Genomic DNA, 23646 nt, shown 5'->3' with positions numbered 1-23646 from the left:
ATAAGGCCGCCAGTTGCTTGTCATTAAATTATGTTTAATATTTTCCTTTTAAGTAATGCAACGATGTGGTAATAAATAAAATAAATAAATAAATACTTACCTATACTTTCTGCTGAAGATGAAATTCGTGCGAAGCAGGCGACAAATACAAACACTTTTAATTTCAGCGACATGTTTCTCCACCGCTCAAGTTCTTCCATAGCACAAAACTACTCACAATTTTAGAATTCCATAGGCATATTCTTTGTTTACCTCATTATTAACTATACAAATACACACCGATATTTTAAAGTAATAAAAGCTCATGTTTTAGGCGTTGCTATGCTTTATATTCACCACAACAGAAAGGATACGTTAGTACTTGCGGGATTACCATTTGCCAGCAAAGTACAAAAGTTCACTAAACTTTATAATTCGTCCTATAAAGCATCTAACTTTACTTAAATTCTCTTTATCTATTCATATGTTGAAACAAAACGCTTTCATTATCTTTTAACACACTGTGACACGAATTTCTTTAAAAAAACTTTTTATAAGTTCGAAAGTTTCAATAACTTCATTTCGCAATCTTCCCGAAGGACGCTCTAAACTCAAAAGCTAAGAGTTGAGACAAAACACAACCGTGTGTTCCAATATCTGTCGCAGACTCGCGGACAGCAACGAAGTTCACTTCGATTCTGGCATCACTTATCTGTGCCCAAACCACAGACTACATAGCGCCTAAATAATATTAGTAGTATAGTAATATAGTAACTATGCTCCATAATATTATTGTATTTTTGCTATTTTTGGTGTTATTAATATATCCAGGGTATAATTAATACCCATATAATAATAACACTATAAAAAAATGTATACCTTTAATATAAGGGTAATTTGAAATTGAAATTTAATTAATTTACATGGATTTATGTAAATTTTTACACATTTACGTTGAACGTTTATAGTAAACAATAATTCTTTATTAATTGTAACTTGTTTTATGCTTTTTGCATGCATAGGATTGCAACACCGTAACATGTGACTTGGCCTTTGTTTGCTGGCTTTGGTGCAGGGATATAATATATGCTATATTTTTAAAACGAAAATCAACATATATATTATAGATGATTTTAATTAGACTACTTTATGAATTATTGATTATTCCCCGAAAGTGTAGCTATCGTCATATTTAGGTATGATCTGTCCTATTTTCGACTTGGCAACATCATAGCGAACCATATTTTGACTATGGACATCTTGACATTGACAATAGATGATCTCAATTGCCAAAATAATTCTTTTTCAACTAGCCTGTCATTACGGAAAGTTGCGGCGGGTTTTAAATCCTAGGTAATCATCCTTTTATTAGAAAAATAAGTCTAGTATTATTGATATTTGGTGTATTTAATGGTTACTTTGTGTAATGGGAACAATATTTTGACTTCAACTTAGTGCGGAATCCGAAAAGTGACCTAGTGTATTATTGTTTAGGCTACGGTGTTACGAGGTTATAATACCTGTTTTCAGTGGTTATTATAATATATGTTTTAAATCTTTACAGCCATGGTGCGAATGAACGTATTGAGTGATGCTCTCAAATCAATCCACAATGCCGAAAAGCGAGGCAAAAGGCAAGTGCTCATCCGCCCTTGTTCTAAAGTTATTGTGAAGTTTCTTACTGTGATGATGAAGCATGGTTACATTGGAGAATTCGAAATTGTAGACGATCACAGAGCAGGAAAAATCGTCGTCAACTTGACAGGCAGATTAAACAAATGCGGAGTCATTTCACCACGATTTGATGTACCAATCAATGATATAGAAAGGTGGACTAACTTATTGCCCTCTCGACAATTCGGGTAAGCACTTTTTTATTTAAGAAACTATTCAGGTATGTTTACTATGTCTTTTAGTTGGATTCTACCATTGACTATTTTGTGAATCGGCTGCTAACATTAATACTAAGTTTTAATTTGACATATATTGGTTATTATTCTGTTATCAATATTTTTGGGGTAAAATTGTTCATATAAGATGATAATATATCATGTGCCAAATATTGCTTGGAATTAGCAAAGTATTCAGTGGGTAAATAAAATGAATTTACACAGTCATGTTAAATATTTCGCAGCATCAACATTCAAAAACTTTAAAAGTACAGTAATAATACTAATACATATCACTTTATTAACCTTCTAAATTAAAGGAGGCATACAAAACAGATAACATTACTGATTTTATGAAAATTTAAATATTATGCATGACTACTGCAAATGACCCTCAGTTGTTATTGCTTGTTATTTGATGTGCAAATTTAGAATAGTGTAAGTTTTATGTAATTATAGTCAACATTGTTTAAGATATACTCTACAATTCGTTTGCAACAACAATACCAAAATTTATGATTAATTCAAACTCAATAAAACTCCCCATGTCTCTTATGTCATACAGATATATTTATTATGCAAATTGACAAGTTCAGGAAGAAATTTTATTATAGCACTTGTTTGCTTGTCTGTCGAATTCATTGTTACCATATCTTGTGTGTACAATGGAAAGTTCTATGTATATAACATTTATTTTTATGACTATAGTACCTCCTCACCTAATCTTGGTGTAAAATAACTTTGTTAGATTAGTTTAAACTTTTACATAATTTATGTATTAAGTAACTATTTGAATTATAACAGTTTTATAGTTGAATGATACATAAAATAATAATAAATAAGGTTAGGAGTTACTTTTGATAGTAAATAAATCAACACACCCATTGATTTTATTAACAAGTGAAGAAAATTTATTGTGGTTAAATATTTTATTAATATTTATTTTATTATTTTACAGATACTTAGTGCTAACAACCAGTGGAGGCATCATGGATCATGAAGAAGCCAGAAGAAAACATCTTGGAGGCAAAATATTAGGTTTCTTCTTCTAATCTAATATACATTTAAAAATTTACTCTTTGTTTAATTTTTTTCATTACACAAAATATCAATTCTGGTCTGGTATTAATGCTTTGGCATACAAGATGGCGCCACGCACAGCAAATGGATGTTATTATTTATTTAAGTAATCTGAATTTTGTCCATATTTTAAAGGCACTAAGTTGCGTCTTTTTTTAAGAGTTAACATCTTAAACAAATGAGATATGGGAGATTATGGACAATTTCAATATGAAAAGCAATTGCTAGATGTTGGTACAGCTAGCTGGTTTCAAGAATCTTGTTTTTTCTAGTAACATATCTTTGATAAACTTGTGACATGAGCTACATAAATTAGTCAACAATAGTAAGGGTCTTCCATGTGAAGTTTGATGTTACAACGAAAAATAAAAGTAATTGTGTGCTCTAGTAATATAGGTATAGTGACGTATGGACATATATCTATAAAATATTAAGCTGTTCTGCTATCACATGCCGTGTTACTTATGCCATTTCTTAATCATGAACCAATAAACTATTTTACACCAGCCTGCATCGTGGAAATCGTTAGCTATGGAGGATGATCCTGCATGATTTGGGGCGGCATCTCTATCGACGGCGTCAGACCTCGTGTACGTCTCCAGAGCTGGAGATGATTGCGGCCAGGGGTCTCTGACTGCTCACCGGTACATCACCGAGATTTTGGAGGAGAATGTAGTTCCATATAGTTTTGTCGGTGTCAACTTCGATTTTACAAACAGCGTGCGGTTCGGTGCCACACAGCCTTGATTGTCAAGGACTACCTACGGACGTTATGGACTGGCCAGCAAGAAGCCCCGACCTCAATCCTATAGAGCACCTTTGGGACGAGCTGAAACGGCGAACCCGGGACCGTGATTCAGCTCCTGCCACTCTCGTTGAGCTTCGAGATGCCGTCATCGAGGAGTGGGACAACATTGACCAGGAACACGTCATGACGCACATCAGGTCCATGACTTACCGCTCGGAAGTTGCTCGGAGGGATAGAGGAGGAAACACTAGGTTGTAAGACTAATTTTTAAGGATTGTTATTGTTGATGAAATGATACTAATAATACATGAAGGATCTTAGGAGTTCGCTTGACACGAATTTTAGGAAAGGTGCGAATTTTTTTGACGCCGATTGTATTTTGCGTGAGTGACAAGGGTAGACTTCTTTTGCGTTACGTTTTTTAGAATATTTTTTATAAAGAATTTCAATTATCTTACAATAAACTTTAAAATCTTCCTCAAAATGTGGTTTAATTTTTATTGAACATAACTAATTATTTTGCCAGTAGTTATTTTCTATATTTTACGCTTTGCACTGCTTGCCATACTAGACGAACTATTTTGCATCAGGGCTCGTATTAGGAATACATACTTTATCGGCGCCTTATGCTATGTTGGAGCTGATTTTCAACAAGAACTACATATTTGCTATAAAAAATGTGTAGGCGTAAGTGTTTGACATAATAACATAGTATTTAAAAAAAAGGCAATTGTATAAAAAAATGATGCTTCGTGTTGCTCTAGTCTTGTGCATAGTATAAAACCTACTCTATGCTCTTATTTAAATAATGCAACTTGAAACCGCACGAAATTTAAGTAAATACTACAAGTTGTAAACTAAGACTAAGCTATTCTTTAAACTTATTTGTGGACTTCTTTCTAAATAAACCCATGGCTTTCAATAGAAAGAATTACGACTTTTGTATAGAACCCGGGAGTGACCAATACATACAATACCGTGATACGCTGTCATGCAAGCAGAATCGGTGATTTCATTGAATGAGTGCATTCTCTAGCGGTAATCGAGGCAGCACGGCGAGGGACGCGAGGACGGTCGACATTCTAGTCGCCAGCCGCCACCCAATACCACCGTGCCCCGCCATTCTATAGTTGCACGCCGTACGCACTACTACGATCAAGTCGCCGCACGAAAATGTATTACGCGTTTTAAATGTGCTAAAGTTTTAAGTGTGTGTTCGTGTGCCGTAATATAAAAATACATTTTTTAATACCCAAAGTTTGAAGAAAAATAATGATGGCTCCCGAGACAGTGGTAACAGTCGATGGTAGTAATAAACCCGCTAACCAAGCGGCGTCGCCGCAACAGCAACAAGGCGGCGCATTGGACTGGATCAAAATTGACGTAGAATACTTCAAATCAACACCGGGCTTATTAAAAGTTATTGAACTGGTATGTATCTTTTAAATATTTGTTTATGGCATTCCTAATCATTGAAATAAAATAATATGTCGCGTCATTTTATTTTGGATTAAAAGGGCGTTCGTATCGACTTATTTCATAATTTTAACACCCATGAGAACGCAGCGTGTGTTAATTCTTATTTATAATCTTGCAAGTGGCATTGCGCAGTTTGTAAGATACGTTAAGTATTATACCTACTATATATTGTTTCGCGAATCTACCTGACATATGTCCTTCATTTGTGTCTAGTTAGCTGTTCTGTAACCGGTGCTGAGTAGGTATCTTACCTACGTAATAACGTCACCTACATCTAAGTTGTAATTATCGAGGTCACGTGAAAAATATCTACTACTTTGAAAGAAAGTCTTATAAGCGCACCACATAAGACTTTCTTTCGAGAGCTCGTCACTACGTTGAGGAATGGCGTTCATACATACAAATAAACCCAGCCTATTATGTATACTTATAAAGGTAAAGCTAATACACTAGTTAGCGAGGTTTCAGGACTCATTAGTTAAATCATAGCAACTTACAATAAATAAAATAAATATTTATTTATTTATTTACACTTCGTTGCTAAAGAAATACAAATAACACAATATATATAAATTACAAGGGACGCAACGGGCGGCCTTATTGCTAACAAGCGATCTCTTCCAGGCAACCCTAGTAAGAAAAGAAATAAATAAAAAAAATGATGGGTGCAAGAAGTGCAGAAGTTATATAAAAAACAAAATAAATTTATATTAAAATATAGCACCTTAATCTATTAATAACTATATATATTATACATAATAAATACATTGTAATTTTAAATTTATATGACAGAAAGTTCGATGGAACAGTATAAGCGTTATACAAGTTATATTTAAAAACCTTTAAAACTTCTACTTAGTTATACATATTTTGTGTGGGCTACTGACCACTGTTGGGGTGACGAGATGTAGTGTTGACATCATCAGTAAATAAATGCACACACTTTATTGATGGTTACTCATAATAAAGGTTGGGTAAATCTATCTAGCGAAACAGATGCAAAAATGTATCTGCCGACTATCTCAAGCCATGATTTAACAGATTTGTTTTCTTAATATCTTATAAATATAATTTTATAAAATTCAACATAATAAAGCTGTGAAATGATTCATAATTATTTAGTCACGAAAATTCTAACAGGACGACCTTGAATATATATTATCTCGCTTTGACTATTGAATGACGTTTACAAATATGTCAGGTATTTAAGGATAAATATGGTGTATTATATTTATAATTCGGTAATTTGATTAATTGTTAAAGTTACTCAATCTTATTACTTAATATCTCTTTATGAATGTTTTAATTGTGTATTAACTAATGGCATTATTTCGTAATCATTATCGAAACGATTGCAGTAGATATATTACTTTTTGCTAACGGAAAATATAATGTACAAATTACTGTTATACTTGAAACATATAATAATACATTTTAAATTATATATTTAGAAATTATAGCTATTATTTTTGAATTAATGTGGTATCGCTTTATCGCCTACGTACCAGTGAACGAATTTGTCTTCGCGGTTCCCTGCCGCACCGCTTATCTTTCGTAGCCAAGATATAGTTGGAGCTAATTTTTGTGTATAATGAATGTTAAGGTTATAGTAAGGAATTATTAACTTGACCTCACGTTTAAAGGTCGCATCTAAAAACTAATTGCTAAGAAAGTGAAAACATTGACCCCTAACCCGAGTAATATCGCCCACGCTTGCTTCAAGAACGAACAAATATTTTATTAATTCATAGAAGGGTGTTCTTAAATATATTTTATTAGTTTAGCTTAACAGTTAGAAAAAAATAGCTTCATACTCAATAGGACAATCGAGTATAAGAAGGACCGAAACGACTGTTAAAGTATATCTAGTATAGTTTTATTTCTGGTTTACAATATATTCAAATTGGATATAAAATTTCAATAATTTTCAGAGTTTCCTTATCAACATCGATAACAAATCGATTGTTTCACGTTACAGAAACATAGTGGGCGTTCTGTAAAGTCCCGTATTCTTACAGCGCGGGTCTATTCTATTTAGATATTTTTTTCTGAATGAGCATGGTCTCTTCTCTTTTACCTCGAAATTGTTTTTACAAACTTGTTAGGAGACAAAATCATCAGTATGAGTATTTCGCATTCTATTACAGCAACTAAAACAATGTTTTCATATGTGTATCCAGTTAATGTTGAATAATAGGTACATTTTGAATTACCGACTCTGGCGCATAGTGGTAGCTCATGGAGTAGGACGATTCGGTTCATCTTCCAGCAAATCAATACTTTTTTCTTGTTGTTCATAAAAGCTGTTGTTCATGATCTATATATATAAAAGAAAGTCGTGTTAGTTACACCACTTATAACTCAAGAACGGAAGAACAGATTTGGGTGAAAATTGGAATGGAGGTAGCTTAGAGCCAGGAGACGGACATAGGATACTTTTTATCCCGTTCGACAGCGTTCCCGAAGGACTTGACATGAAACGTCAGTCACTATAAAACGTGGTATAACAAAAAAGAATAATAAAACGCAAATGATAGCTATGTAATTGACGTATAATGACAGCTGTGTAATGACGTATATATGACAATTTGATATTTGTAAGAAATCAATATTCAAAATATTTCTATTAAATAAATAATTAAATGTAATGATAGTGCCATTGCCCATTCGTATAAACAGTGAAGAGAACTATAAATCTCGATATGGTCGTATGTATACAGTTCGTCCAAAGAATGATGAATGTTTCTATTTGTTGTTGTTGTCGAAAGACGCATTTAATCGAGTATTGGAACGGGAACGTGAATATGATCACCAGGAATTAGATTTAGTAGTTCAAACGAATGTAACCCTGTTGAATTACCAACAAAAGGAAGTTTATGATACTTTAATGAAGGCAAACGATGATGAAAATGGTGGTTTATATTTCCTAGATGCCCTTGGTGGAACTGGCAAGACATTCCTCATGTCATTAGTTTTAGCAACTGTTCGGGCGAGATCCAACATAGCGGTTGCAGTTGCTTCTTCTGAAATAACAGCCACATTGTTAGAAGGATGCCGTACGGCTCATTCAGAATTAAAATTACCGTTAAATCTTCAAACTATTGAAGAACCAACGTGTAATATTGCAAAACACTCAGCAATGGCCAAAGTTTTAGCGGCATCGAAAATCATCATCTGGGACGAATGCACAATGGCGCATAAACGTGCATTAGAAGCACTTAACAAAACATTAACAGATTTACGCAATGACTCGAGATGTTTTGGAGGAGCAATGATTTTACTGTCTGGCGATTTCTGCTAAATACTGCCAGTAATTCCAAGATCTACGACTGCCGACGAAATAAACGCTTGCCTCAAATCGTCAAATCTATGGCGCTATGTGAAGAAACTGCAGCTGACAAGAAACATGAGAGTTACATTGCTTAATGATACATCTGCTGAAGATTTCTCGGAGCAATTGCTGACTATCGGTAATGGTGAGGAAGTTCTTATTCCGAGGATCCCGATGATCCCAACCGATATGCCGTTTGAATTTAAAAGACTTCAATTTCCGATACGTCTTGCATTTGCCATGACCATCAACAAATCACAAGGCCAATCCTTAAAAGTTTGTGGTTTAAATCTAGAACATTCATGTTTTTCCCATGGTCAATTATACGTGGCATGTTCACGGGTCGGAAGACCATCTGCGTTGTTTGTTAAGTGAAGAGTAACCTATGTACTAAAATACAGAAATAATAATGAATGATTAATGTAGGTATTTAATTTTTTTGTATTTTGTTCCAATAAAAAAAAACTGCTTATTTATTGCCATTAAGGCGGAACAAAGTTCGCCGGGTCAGCTTGTAAATTTATAAATATAGCTTTATAAATTTATCATGAAAATTAACTAAGTCTATAATTATCAAACATGATTAAAATATGATAGCATGTATAAATAAATAACACGTATGAATATTATCCTCAAAGCGATGTTTTTGCGAGTTGCCATTTTTGTGTCAAATTTTAATTTTGAGAGAAAGCGGTGTCGGTTAATTGCTTTAATGCATAACAACCATTTAAAAAATGGTGAAATCTGTTCGAAATTTTCCGAAATTGTTTTAAATGACAGACATTGTTTAATAATAAATTTAATATATAACAATTGATGTCTTGAGTTGCGTAAAATTATAATATTAGGGTTTGTTTCACAATGCCCGGATAAGTTCCAAATAAGCTAAATACTTATTGGTAGGATAAACGCAATTTGCGTTTCAAGACTGTCAGAAAGCGCGAAATTTCTTCGGAACTTTTATCTTCCGAATAATTTATGCGTTGCATAGCTATTTGGTACTTTATCCATACACAAGCTGACCCGGCGAACTTTGTTCCGCCTTAATGGCAATAAATAAGCAGTTTTTTTTTATTGGAACAAAATACAAAAAAATTAAATACCTACATTAATCATTCATTATTATTTCTGTATTTTAGTACATAGGTTACTCTTCACTTAACAAACAACGCAGATGGTCTTCCGACCCGTGAACATGCCACGTATAATTGACCATGGGAAAAACATGAATGTTCTAGATTTAAACCACAAACTTTTAAGGATTGGCCTTGTGATTTGTTGATGGTCATGGCAAATGCAAGACGTATCGGAAATTGAAGTCTTTTAAATTCAAACGGCATATCGGTTGGGATCATCGGGATCCTCGGAATAAGAACTTCCTCACCATTACCGATAGTCAGCAATTGCTCCGAGAAATCTTCAGCAGATGTATCATTAAGCAATGTAACCCTCATGTTTCTTGTCAGCTGCAGTTTCTTCACATAGCGCCATAGATTTGACGATTTGAGGCAAGCGTTTATTTCGTCGGCAGTCGTAGATCTTGGAATTACTGGCAGTATTTAGCAGAAATCGCCAGACAGTAAAATCATTGCTCCTCCAAAACATCTCGAGTCATTGCGTAAATCTGTTAATGTTTTGTTAAGTGCTTCTAATGCACGTTTATGCGCCATTGTGCATTCGTCCCAGATGATGATTTTCGATGCCGCTAAAACTTTGGCCATTGCTGAGTGTTTTGCAATATTACACGTTGGTTCTTCAATAGTTTGAAGATTTAACGGTAATTTTAATTCTGAATGAGCCGTACGGCATCCTTCTAACAATGTGGCTGTTATTTCAGAAGAAGCAACTGCAACCGCTATGTTGGATCTCGCCCGAACAGTTGCTAAAACTAATGACATGAGGAATGTCTTGCCAGTTCCACCAAGGGCATCTAGGAAATATAAACCACCATTTTCATCATCGTTTGCCTTCATTAAAGTATCATAAACTTCCTTTTGTTGGTAATTCAACAGGGTTACATTCGTTTGAACTACTAAATCTAATTCCTGGTGATCATATTCACGTTCCCGTTCCAATACTCGATTAAATGCGTCTTTCGACAACAACAACAAATAGAAACATTCATCATTCTTTGGACGAACTGTATACATACGACCATATCGAGATTTATAGTTCTCTTCACTGTTTATACGAATGGGCAATGGCACTATCATTACATTTAATTATTTATTTAATAGAAATATTTTGAATATTGATTTCTTACAAATATCAAATTGTCATATATACGTCATTACACAGCTGTCATTATACGTCAATTACATAGCTATCATTTGCGTTTTATTATTCTTTTTTGTTATACCACGTTTTATAGTGACTGACGTTTCATGTCAAGTCCTTCGGGAACGCTGTCGAACGGGATAAAAAGTATCCTATGTCCGTCTCCTGGCTCTAAGCTACCTCCATTCCAATTTTCACCCAAATCTGTTCTTCCGTTCTTGAGTTATAAGTGGTGTAACTAACACGACTTTCTTTTATATATATAGATTGTGAAACATACCCTTAAACTGTTGAGTTATACGTCAAAGTAAATGTATACTCACAAGATCTTGCAGAAGTATCAAATTGCATCATCTATTCTCAACATTCCCGTAAGTATTACTATTACAAAGGTTTCGGTGTTTGGACAAACATTGCTTAACGTAGTATTAAGTTATACTGAGTCGAGTTCTATATAGTTCTTTAAAAAGAAACGCGTGTTAAATATCTTCTATAAAAATTTGATACGGATTCAGTGAATATGATTGGTACTTTAGATTCGCAGCTCCAGCATAAACTGCTTACGGCAAAAATAGCTTTCTTGCCGATTATTTAAATCTTAATTATTTCTCGTGCGTAGGATCGTTATAAATTGTCCCTATAGTTTTATTATTGTATATATTTTATTGTTAGTGAGAGTCCGATTGTTATTGAGGTTTCTTGTTGTTTTATGTGTTATAAACAAGCAATGTTTTACTTTAGCGTATTGATATAAAGCCACACATAACTTTACGTATCAGGTGGGTGAAAGCTGGTATCAAAATGAAAGTAGTTCTGGCGAAGCCTGGCCCACCGGTGACGCGTGTGTCGGTCGATGTTGACACGATTGACCGGTATTTCTTAGTGTGTCTCATCATTTCACTTTTCGTACAGATAAGTGGATATCGTCTGGCCTGTTTAGAGATTTTTATAATATATTGAAAAAAATACCAAAGTTTTGATCGATAAGAGAAATTTTAAGGAGCCCACAAGTAGTAAAAAATGTTAGAATGCTAGATGCACTAAAAAATATTTTAGAACGACTTAATTGCTATAAAAGTAGTTAAAATATTATAGTGTATTGTGGGTTAAGTATGAGGCAAATATTTAACATAACTAACCAATCTATTTTTCAAATTATAAATTTATATCGCGTGAGTTAATCATAAACTTAATTATTGAACATTTTTAATCAGTATAAGTGACATACAGGTCTTAAAAAACGTTTAGTTTTCGTGTAACAATCCTCAAGAATGTTCAAGCTATCGAAGCGTGTAAAGAGAAACGTAAAATACTAATTACACAGACAATAACACTAACAGCCATTAATAGGTTAGTAATACCATTTCCTAACCGTCACCATGGTTTAGAAGTACTGCATATGACGCTTGAAAATGTCCTGGGTTCGATGCGAAGCGGAGCGAAGATCAAGGTTTGGGTTGGTACAAATTCTTGATGAAATCTTCATTAAAATATAAATTAAATAGACAAAGAAATAAGACTCTTGGCTAGGTCTAGGGCAGGTAATATACTGTAAACCTGATTTAAAATTTATATGATAGTATTTACTTATGTAGATAGGTAAGGTCCCAATGTATAAAATAAATAATATTTAAAAAATTACGTCGTTTCTGTTACAATAATTTAAGAGTTTAATTAATAAAACTTTAATTAATTGAAAATTCTCATTCTATTTCAAGGACTTTTTTGACATTATATATATTTATAACATTATTTATTAATTGTCTACGATGAGCATTGTTGATGTTTAGCTGAGGCCATTCGTTGAAATCCTGGTTCAGTTTTTTTTTAATTTTGTGGTGTCGATGTGCACATAACATCTGCTAGTAATCATGACATGCCGATTTGTCTAAATTGATGAAGAAGATTATAAGAAATTTATCAAAAATCAGGTAAATCTGATGTATTTTATAATGCTGTTAAATGTATTGTAACTGAGCATTATGTCACGCACAATTTTAAACGTTAACACCCGTTATATTTAGGTTTCTTACAGCAACTGATATTTTTAGAAACTGTTGTCTTTATTACAGTATCTAGGCTGAATTTCTGCTTTTTGATTTTACAAGCGAAAAGTTATTTAAACTTTGAATGATATTTATAAAGACTCAGAACATATTTATTTTGTAACATTTATTGTAATTTTTAACGCATCATACATATTTATTTATGCTCTCATTTAATTAAAAAAATATATATCCTTAAATTATTTTTGTTTCGATTGGTCATTTGACCGATGCGTAAAATAGTTTGCAGTTAGATTTGGCTTCACATTTTTCCCGCTTAGGAATGTTCCAGGATGGAATTGTCCGAGATAATAAGAAATTCCTTTATTTTATAAATACTAAATTTAAATTCCATTATTTTATAAATACTAAATTTAAATTCCATTACTTCGTAAATGTTATTTTTATACGATTTTCGAGGATCAACAAAATAAGGTTTATGATTCGTCAGTTTTATGCGTAGGTTTTAATTATGTAATAAAGCGTGATGACTAAGAAGTATTAAAAAGGTTCAAGCCGTGACTTTTGATCTCTTTATTAACAATTACCGTTGCTAGGCCACTTAACAACAAAAAGGATGTGAAAATGTCTTATTAAACTACATAGTTACCAAAGTTCAACAACAAGTTTCTGAGATACCAATTTGTCTATTCTTCAAGAAATGATGCGTTCACGGTTAACCCGTGGGTTAATACAAAATAACGTGGAACAAATAGGTTCTTGGTTAGGGGTTTTAAACGGAAAGTGCGTGGGTCTATTATCTTTAGATATGATGTTATTTGACATTGATCTAAAACTAAAAGTACCTGAAAAGCCTGTTAAGTGTATTCATAATCTAGCGAGATCTTTGCTAGAATAATAAATAATAATAATAAAAAAAAGTATAGTTTCTTAAATTTTTACATTTATAAATGAGTATGAAACTAAAATTAATTTTGGTAATAGATTGATATCCGTTTCATAGTACTCAATCTCTTATTTTACTTGTGATAAGAAGAGATTCGGTCGGTTATAACAGTGTCAGAATATTTAGTATCAAGAACGTCTTTGAACCTATACATACCTAAACACTTTGTATACTTAAGTATTGTATGTCTTACCAAGGTCACTTCGATCCGATTGTACACGACATTCAAGTCGATAATACTAACAAATTCTTGAAGTCACGTAAAGTTGTATATGGTACGTTAAGCATGTTTCTTTGGCTTTTAAAACAAAAAGAAGATCTTCTTATTGTTATCTTGTGCTAAATTCTGTAGCGAATTGAACGCGCCAGTGATTGCTATTTAGACAAATAAATGATTGTTTATTGTTACTATCCGCTATCATTAATCGACAAAAACATTCAGTACTTTTTGCTATATAATTATTTACCGTCTACGCCATATACTAACATATAACTCATAGTTTTGTAGAAAAAATGTCTGTTTATTTTAACAGAATATTAGAAGGGACATCCATTATTCGACTAGATAGTGTAAATTTCTTAAAATAGTATTACAGTCTTCAAAAGTTCCCTGAAATTATGACATAATATTATTGTGTCTGTGGCACCATTTCGAAGCTGAGTTAAATCATATGACACCTCAATCATCAAGGCCATAGATGGAAAAGTTCATTCGTTTGACTCCACCTTCGGATATATTTAAAATCGGTTAAAAGAGGCCGAGGTTATAAAAATTATATTTGTTAAAAGGCTAAAAATAGAACAATTTGATTTAAGCGTCCAAGAATTCCTGCGCCATATTGTCTAAATAAACAAAGGCGAATCATAACTTTAGCTGGCAAATATAACGCTGATAAATTTTTAGTAAACATTTCTTTGTATTGTTTTAGAATACTTGTCGGTTTTCTTACGATGTTTTCCTTTATTTTATAATTAGCTGTTAATTAGCATCAGTTAAATCGTCTATTTAAATTATACTAAACAAAATGGATGTTATATAAGGAAAATGCAATGCATCTATTAGGTTTTAAACCAGCTATTGTGCGAACTATGTATTTATAATATACGAAACTATAGCTGCATGTAGGCGAGTAAAATATGTGAATTGTAATTTGTTGGTCCAAGGTGGGTTACATCCAATTTTGGCTGTGCAGTAGGTCGTTATATAAAAATATGAATATTATAAATAAGTATATCTAATAAAAAGGCGTTTTAGGGCAGTTTGCCGCGCACCACCACTATGTAAACTGCTGCACATCGATGTATTTTTGAATCAAATCAACTTAGGGTCCTTCAAGATAAAGATTAAAAAGCCGGCAACGCACTTGCGATCTCCCTGGCAATGTGATTCTATGGGCGGCGGTATCAGTTAACATTAGATGAGCTTCCTGCTCGATTGTTCCATAAATAAAAGGTTTCAAATGAATGAATTTAATTATCATTATTTTTTATAGTCGACCAGCTTTTTACGCCTTCCTATCAAACCTAGGGCATGTGCATTAACTACTAATCCATGGATAATTACAAGTAATACAAAATAAATAAATAAATACTTGAATTGAGAGAGTACAAAAGATATTATTTTTACAATAACTGAATTCGGTTATATTTTAGTACTTAAATAATGGCCTTGAACATATATAGTTAGATTTTTATAAAATTTAAAGGCTTTTCAATGTTTAACTTGTACCATTTTTATGTTTCTTCCCACAATGCTTTAAACTACATAACTTCCGGTAAGAAGTTTTTGCGTAATACGCGTAGGTAGAAACATAAGTATTTGAGTTCTACAGTTGCAGTCAATTTAATCGGGCGATATTTTTGTGAAATAAAATACATAAAATCTTAATAATGGTGCATAAGTGTAAATGTGAAATTTTTAAGAAGTATTAATATATTTAACCTGAACTAAAATGTTCTCAGGAACAAATCCTCTGTCAATAACTGTAGATTCCACGTTAGACTGCTTATATATACAATAAGGTTTTACACAAAGCCATTTATATGTTGCTATGGGGAACAGCTGCAACTTCGAGGTGTGGTAACGGGAAGCGCATATTGACTCAGGTCATTGACTGTAAAACTATTTATAGTTCAACGTCACAACTGACCGACATTTTTACAGTTTTTTAATTCATTATTTACACACTCACGCCTTGTTCCCAAAGGGGTAAGCAGTGACTACCCCACTTGCTACGGTCTATACCTCTCTTGCTCCACTTTCAAGACATTCGCCATCCATGGTCGTCGCTCATGGGTACGAAAATCTTATATAAATATGATATACGAGTAAGAAGAGTCGAGATTTATCAGTATGACTCTCATATGTCAAATCTACTATGTTTTGCCATGCAAAAGTAATTATTGGTACCTACTAACGTTGTTCACTGAAACAGTCAATAAAAATTTTAGCCTTTTAAAAGTATAGTAATTAATAAGCATACCTTTATGAATCTTACGATTCTGAACTCAGTCAAAAATCGTGCTTTGAATAAAAGTCAGTGAAACTGTAATACTATATTTGTCGTGATGCTCCCAACCCTGTGGTGGCAGATTACTTCATTGCTGTGTCCATGTGTCATAATCTCCATCTAGGTAAATGGCATCAGAGACCTTAGTGCCCAGGTTATACCTGGTCGGTGCATTGTTTTGTCGCTCAGGCAGCTCCTTTAGACATGGGAAATTGGTTTCATGTTCAAGCAATATGAAGCATATATCGCTAGCAGGATAGAGAAAAATTGGAAGACAGCTTCTAAAAATGTCTATAAGACCAATATTTATCCTGGATTCGAATCTGGGGTGTTTGTAATAAGCCAAATGAAATCGCTGGCACTAACTACGTTAACAATAAACAAAACAAACAAGGGGTAAAAGGTCACATCGACGGATGAGAAATTCACTGACCTCGAATATATAATATGATAATTGAATGTTATATTTAATTTATATTTGGGCGTTGGTGAGCTTGGCAGCATTAACAAAACTTTCTTACGCCGACTCACAGGAAATAGTTATGGCTGTATTTATCAATTATGTTTTTTAAAATATATTTTTACCGTATTTTTCTATAAAAATAGTAATTTCGTAATTTAAAAATTGTGCTATCAATTATTGAGAAAAATAAAACATTCATGTTCAAATTGTATTTCTGATTGTTCAAAGGTAAATTAAAGAGAAAAAGTAATTAAAAAATATAACCGAATTCAAATACATATCTGTCAAATGAAAAGAAAAAAACCTATACAATTTATTGTTTGTACATGGTCAAATTAGAAATGCGTGCTTATCCATATCTTAAAAATTACCAACATAGACTTCTCACACTTGCTTAAATAACGGTAAGGAGAACTGTGCTGGGAAACGCCATTCAGCCGCCACATCTTACGTTTATATGGATCTTTCTCAGTCTGCGTAAGGAATCCTACAACATCCCGTGGTCGCCCTAAGCAATCCTGGAGCCATTGCGTTTGGATTGGCGAAGTTTAGTTCGTGCCTCAAGAAGGAACGCGTTGGTTACGTATGCATTGTGGACGCATTATACCCTTATTTTTATTTATTTATTTATTTATTTACACTTTGTTGCATTACATAAAAGGAAAATATTAAACATAATTTAATGACAAGCAACTGGCGGCCTTATCGCTTTAGAGCGATTTCTTCCAGACAACCACTGTTAGTAAAGGAAAAAAAAAACCACTATGAGTATATTAGATAAGGTAGGCAAGAAGTGCAAAAATAAAAAGGGAAAAAAAAAACAAAACAAAACATACTTAACAGAAACAAAAAGAAATAAAAATAAACTAAACTGATACAAGTTACATAAAACAAAACAAAAAGTAAACAGTGCACATGAATCAGGACAATCCTAGATGAAGAAGATCGGTCTCACGTCAGTAAGTAGTTAGTGGTATGACATGGACAGGTAATGTTTATAAAGCAGAAATTTAAAGGAAGATAGAGAAGGAGCTAAGCGAATAGTGACGGGAAGTGAATTCCATAGCCGAACTGCTGAAACCTTAAAGGAATCGCCAAGAAAAGAGGAGTTATGAGATGGGATTTCAAGGGTATAGTTTTCGGAAGAGCGTAAACTATAGTTATGTGAACCCAAAAATTTGAAATCATTTTTGAGATAAGAAGGAGTTTTAGGATTGAACAGGATGGAATATAGGAGATGGAGAATATGAGCATCACGTCGCTGTCGAATGGGTAACCAACCTAGCCGCTTACGGAACGCAGAGATATGATCATACTTTCTTAGACCGAAAATAAATCGGATACAGAAGTTTTGGAGACGATCCAGTTTGTTTAGCAATTCCTCGCTCATATCGGAGGAGCAAGAATCGGCGTAGTCCAGTAAAGGCAGGAGGAGAGATTGTGCCAGTGAGGTTTTAGTACTAAAGGGAAGGAAATTACTGAGACGTCGGAGGATACTAGAGGCACCATACAATTTGCGGCTAACTTCTTTGACATGCTGCTCCCAGGATAAGTTTTGATCAAATAAGACCCCCAAATTTTTAACTGCACGGCTTATATTTAAAGTTACGCCGTTGATATGTATAGGTGGTACAGTGGCCCAATCAATTCTCGTCGTGAAATAGGGGCTGCCAATGATTATTACCCTTCCTGGGAGATATAAAATAAGTCAAGCCAAATCTTATCCTATATCATTTCCAACAACAAAAGTACATACAGGTGGCACTGATAAGCATATTTTTATGAGTCAACCATCAAAGATTTTACCCTCTGTAATCAGAATTTACGTTATCAATTCGCACTATCTACATGCAGATTAGTTATCATTCCGTCGTTGTATCGGAAATCCGGTACTTGTTATTTAGAGCGAAATTTTAACATGTATGACCATTGATTTATGGAGGTGGGGTCCCATGTGAATGCGTGGCACATTGGAGTACGCACTTTCACCGGCGCACGAGTCGCACACATGACATCGATTTTTGGCCTCGTTTACTTTAAACGTCTTTGTTGCATTTTCAAACGCATTAGTTTAAATGGCGCAGTGTCGAAATCGTTATTGCTTACCTAATTTGTATGAATACCTTACTGTTTCATCTGACCACACAGATTACAAACTTAAACTGTTAATTTTTACTCTTTTAGTAAGAGAATTGTGGAGTTAATATTTTTAGGTCATCAATAAAGCTCGATTCTTTATGATTATATAACGGCTGTCAAAAAGAGTATCTATAGCATTACGATTCGTAGCAATTACTACTGGTAAATTGGTTATAGAGTCCGAGTATAAGTTGTCAAAAGTGTAAATAACACCTGTTTGCGAACAGTACGACACGCAGCTCGCGTATGTTCCGGCATCAGCTATAACCGGTTCTAACCGGTGGGGAGGCATCGGAGTCCATTTACCTGGCCCCGTTGCCCTAGTACTAGGATTTTACCGCTAAGATTTCAATTAACTAAGCAAACTATTCAATTGTAAATATTATGAGCTGTTTTGTATTGCCTTATGAATAATTTCTAGTAATAATTAAGTTTAAATCGTACACATTTCTTGTGTTTATTCGCGGTATATATGATCTAACCTCAAAAGGTAATCTGTAATGTTTAAGTTATTGTGTAATAGACTTCCTTGGTTCGGTGACTATGCAGAGTACGCGAAACATCAATACATTTTATACCTAATTTTAGCCTGAAACAATTATTCTAAAACTAATAATTAACTAATTTAATTATCAAAACCTTACTCATACACGATGTAATACATAAATTATTCACTAAACAGTTGTCGATGTTATTGAAAAGGTTTTTAAAGGTCAGGTTCAAGGATCAAGAAAATCAATATATGTGACCATTTTGAAGGGTTGTTAAATCAATATAATTGTCTAGACTAGATAACGTCTAGACTGTTAGTGGTTTAAATCCTATTAGGAAATGAATATGAGGAAGCTTCTTGAAGTGCAATAACCAGACGGTTAAATATTCCTAGTTAAACACTTTGACCACATAGAGGGCCAGTAATTATGTGAAAACAAAACTTTATTTTTATGAGTTAAATACTGTGATTGTAATTGAATCAAGCTTAGCATTTTTTTGCCCAAGTAAAACATATTATTTTTACAACTAGGATACAATTAATATTTTACAATAGAATCCAAACGTAGGCCGTACTAAAATATAAAATAATATTCACTTTTATTGTTTTTAGTTACTTTAATTCATTACATTTATTTTTGTTTTTAATTTATTCATTAATTTAGTTAATTAAATCATATATTTTTTTGATTTAAGAGGTTGCATTTCATTGATCCCGCAAATGTACTTTTATTATACCCTGACCAACAAAAGTAAAATTGAAATAGACGGAAGATGAGCTTTGTGTGAATGAAACTACATATTATTAAGTTCTAGTTATTATTTTGTTGTAACAAAAACTTTATGTTCCATTTTTAAATTTCCAGATTGTCGGCATAATATGTATGTCTCTGGGCACTCCATACTCCTCGTCATGGTACGTGTTCGTAGCTGTGACCGCATTTATCACCACTCTCATGTGGAGTTTCGTGTACCTACTGAGTGTCAAGGACGCCTTGAAGATACCCATCAATTGGGTTTTATCTGTAAGTAATCAATAGACTATACATTTAATGGCACAGCACATAGTACGGAGTCCAAACAAAATTATTATATTGTTACGGGTTGGATGGTATGCAAGGCTGGTACAGTCACCTAAACATGTTTGTTTCCTCTCCCACTGATACAAGAATGAACACAAAACAATTTTTTTTACATATGTTCTGTAAGAGTTTATTGTATATTACTATATAGGTACTTAACTGATAATATATGTTTATGATATATTATTTTATAATAATATGTATTAATTCTACTATTGTTTAACTTCAATATATGTTATGAAAATGTTGTGTCAATACAAATTGCGTTAGAATTTTCAATTTAAAATAATATACAAATAAATTCATAAAATGTAGTCAAAAGCAAAATATAACAATTTTTTTCTACTGCGATGTTTTCATTCAACCTAATACATATAACCTAAATGCTTATCAAAGTCGTTTATAATTGGAACACTAATTAGTTCACAATACGTACCTACATGACATAATTACAAATTTAATTAAAAATTTAGTTCAAAAGTTAATAAAGTTATGACAAATACCCATTTTATTATTATCAAAAGCGCTGTAAATATTTCAAAAAACCAAATGGAAATTTGAAAAAAGCAATTTAAATTTATGTAATACATATATATTCAATGAAACAAAGCGCGCAATTTAAGGTAATAAAAATACCAGAGATTCAACAAAATCGATAAAACATGAATAAATTCGACTTTCATTGTTTTCAGGAGCTGATAAGCACTGCTATAGAGACGCTGTTCTACCTGATAGCCTTTATCGTGATGTTTACATCGATATATGGCGCCTATGGACGCAACGTTGCTGCTGCAGTAAGTAGAATTCCTTGCAGTAATTTACGGATGTAGACGGACCTTGAGGGTTTTTTTCTTCAAAACTGTGATATTTTCTAAGATATTGTTTGTTTTTAAAAATGAATGAATGAAATGAATTTAAAAAAGTACATGCCGTTATAATTTGTCTTATCTAATCACATTCGGAAACAAGTGTTCACCTTTGCTGAGATCATCGGTCGCTTTAGTCACGAACTAAAAATAAATCATCTTATATTTTCTTTAACCAATTGTTTTTATAAACAAGTTAATTACGAGCACTAAAACTCGCTTTTGATAAAATTGCCTGATAATAATGATTTATTTGTTTTGTACTGCGATGTTGATTTCGGTACTGATAAAATATAGAAAGTGTATGAAAATGCATACTGATTTTGTTGTTTTAATATGTGTATATAGTGAATTTTGGTGCTCCGAACATTATCTTTTGTGTGTAAATAAAAAAATTAAACTAATATAATAAAGATTGTCTTTACGCAAAAAAACTAAATATGCTAATTTGTCACCAATAAATATAACATGTCAGATTAATTAAATATGTCATGAAGAGGTAAAAGGGTTAGTTAGGTTATTAAGGGTATAGTTTTTATATTATTTGTGACTTAGCTAACTTTACTAAACAATCGCTATAGACCTGTTACGAAACACGTTATATACCAATTATAATTTTGAGCTTTTCAATTATTTGCAATTAACAAGAATTTAACGTAATTCGTTAATAATTCACTTCAAATAAACAACTCGTTCTTAAATTTACCTTTTAAATTTAATTAAAGATCACATCAAAATTTAGGATTTATGGAGTATTCCATGTATTATTTTTAATTCTTAAAAAAGCCGGCAATCTCATTACCGCTTAACATTATAAACCTCCTGCCCGTTTAAAAAAAAAAAATAATAACATAGTTGTAACTTCGTTTTGTAAATACATGTAGTTGTTAACATATCAATTTTTACAGGTATTCGGTATCTTCAACACCCTGGCATATGGCTACAGCTCCTACTTGCTGTATAACGAGCACAGAAACGGTGCATCAGGCTTGGCGTGAGCTGAATAAGGCTTTGAGCGGCAAATAACCTCCGAACAATATTAAGTTTATTATGGTTTAGATGTAATTTTAAAATTATCTCAATGTACAGCCAATATTATAATTTTGCACCGTTTGAATTAATATGCGATTTGTATGAATTAATAAGATTAAATGTTAGTTTATTAACGAAAATGAAATTATTTTAATGGCCATAAAATACCAATGATATGGTTTCAGGTTTTATTTATTATTGTTCTGATTGTGTTCATCTTGACTATTGTTTGCTTTTGAAACTTTTATATTGCTGAATTTTCAATCATTAACGCGCCTTATCAAACGCTTAGCTTTGACCTTTTTGCTAAATATCATCTTCTACTTAAATCTAAAGCGTACCTTGACTGCGTTTGATTAAGTCTCGAAAAAAAATTTAATTAATTTTGTTTTTTTTTTTTTTTTATTTATCAATTAATACAATAATCATAAATTCAGCTGAGTTGTTGTCTACTGACACAAGAGTCTATATACTTTTGCTCCTAGCGTATGCTGTTTTTGACTGCTGATAATCTAGTGTGTTTTGTAGTTGAAGAGAATAATTTTAATTTTGTTAATCGATTGAAAATTCAGTTTCTATCGTTGTAAGTTATGTTTGTGGAATCAGCCTTTAAGCTATTAGCCCAAAGTTCACAGACTTTCGTTAAATATCACTTAGCTTACATTAACACGAGGTTAAACGGTTACATTCGGTGAGCTTTGGTCTTAATGTTTCTTGTACTGACGTCATAAACCGTCCAAGTTTGTTGTCATTTGACATAGTTTATTAAAGTTACACATATTTGCATGATTGCACCTTTCTTTAATTATAAAGCCTAGTCGATAATAATGATTAGTTCATATTCAAAAAGGTTTCATTGTTATATACTTTAAATGTACTACTTGGGGGTTTAAAGGGTTACATAAGAAAAGACAACACTTTGGCATTTCATTTTTTTATATTTAGATTTACGGAGTTTAAATTTTTTAATCTCGAATATAATTAAATTTTGATGAGAATTTTCTTATACTTAGGTTATATCTAATTATTAAATCGAGTACCTTATATTAAATGAGAGTATATTTCACAATTATAGATTAATTTATAAACTAATTTGTAAAAAGATAATAAATGTATGTTAACAAAGCTATCTTTTATTTCTTTTAATTTACGACGCCCGGCAACTCTTAAGTTTATTTTCTATTAAGGCTTTGTATTTAGAACAAATGTCCTTTTTTCAAATTAAAATACTTGTCGCCTTTTAAACCTACCTAAAGAAATAATGCTGAGTTTATATTGCTTTATTTGGTGGAGGTTGAATATAAAGGGTGCAAACAGAAACTGGGTG

At 32.6% G+C, this 23646-nt stretch overlaps 3 protein-coding genes across 4 annotated transcripts in view; 2 read left to right on the top strand and 1 right to left on the bottom strand.

Annotated features, from left to right (window-relative positions):
- LOC110992730 (protein sidekick) overlaps positions 1-669 on the bottom strand; it is a 40682-nt gene extending 40013 nt beyond the window's left edge. For both annotated transcript variants that reach the window (XM_045628790.1, XM_045628791.1), the window contains exon 1: positions 101-669. In XM_045628790.1, the coding sequence (XP_045484746.1) occupies positions 101-200 (100 nt within the window). In that variant the 5' untranslated portion in view covers positions 201-669. The remainder of the gene's footprint in view (positions 1-100) is intronic.
- Positions 670-1204: 535 nt separating this feature from the next.
- LOC110992694 (40S ribosomal protein S15Aa) lies at positions 1205-2943 on the top strand. The gene is made up of 3 exons (XM_022258617.2): positions 1205-1332; positions 1544-1841; positions 2827-2943. The coding sequence occupies exons 2-3, from the start codon at positions 1546-1548 to the stop codon at positions 2918-2920; spliced, it is 390 nt and encodes a 129-aa protein (XP_022114309.1). The 5' UTR covers positions 1205-1332; positions 1544-1545; the 3' UTR covers positions 2921-2943.
- A 1800-nt stretch (positions 2944-4743) lies between these two features.
- On the top strand, positions 4744-23444 carry LOC110992711. Its single transcript, XM_022258635.2, has 4 exons — positions 4744-5127; positions 20206-20364; positions 21114-21215; positions 22196-23444. The coding sequence occupies exons 1-4, from the start codon at positions 4969-4971 to the stop codon at positions 22283-22285; spliced, it is 510 nt and encodes a 169-aa protein (XP_022114327.1). The 5' UTR covers positions 4744-4968; the 3' UTR covers positions 22286-23444.
- Positions 23445-23646: the final 202 nt, after the last annotated feature.

The sequence above is a fragment of the Pieris rapae genome, chromosome 7 (assembly GCF_905147795.1).
Source record: "Pieris rapae chromosome 7, ilPieRapa1.1, whole genome shotgun sequence".
NCBI classification, from domain to species: Eukaryota; Metazoa; Arthropoda; class Insecta; order Lepidoptera; family Pieridae; genus Pieris; species Pieris rapae.
The sequence above is the reverse complement of the archived record's forward strand: the minus strand, read 5'-3'. Positions and strand labels throughout refer to the sequence as shown.

What these genes read in the sequence shown, in the direction of transcription:
- LOC110992694 (XM_022258617.2), top strand. Translation starts at nt 1,546, where the DNA reads ATGGTGCGAATGAACGTATTGAGTGATGCTCTCAAATCAATCCACAAT. An exon ending in TTGCCCTCTCGACAATTCGG is followed by an intron (nt 1,842 to 2,826) that starts GTAAGCACTTTT and finishes ATTATTTTACAG; the next exon opens with ATACTTAGTGCTAACAACCA.
- LOC110992711 (XM_022258635.2), top strand. Translation starts at nt 4,969, where the DNA reads ATGATGGCTCCCGAGACAGTGGTAACAGTCGATGGTAGTAATAAACCC. An exon ending in TATTAAAAGTTATTGAACTG is followed by an intron (nt 5,128 to 20,205) that starts GTATGTATCTTT and finishes TTAAATTTCCAG; the next exon opens with ATTGTCGGCATAATATGTAT. An exon ending in CCATCAATTGGGTTTTATCT is followed by an intron (nt 20,365 to 21,113) that starts GTAAGTAATCAA and finishes CATTGTTTTCAG; the next exon opens with GAGCTGATAAGCACTGCTAT.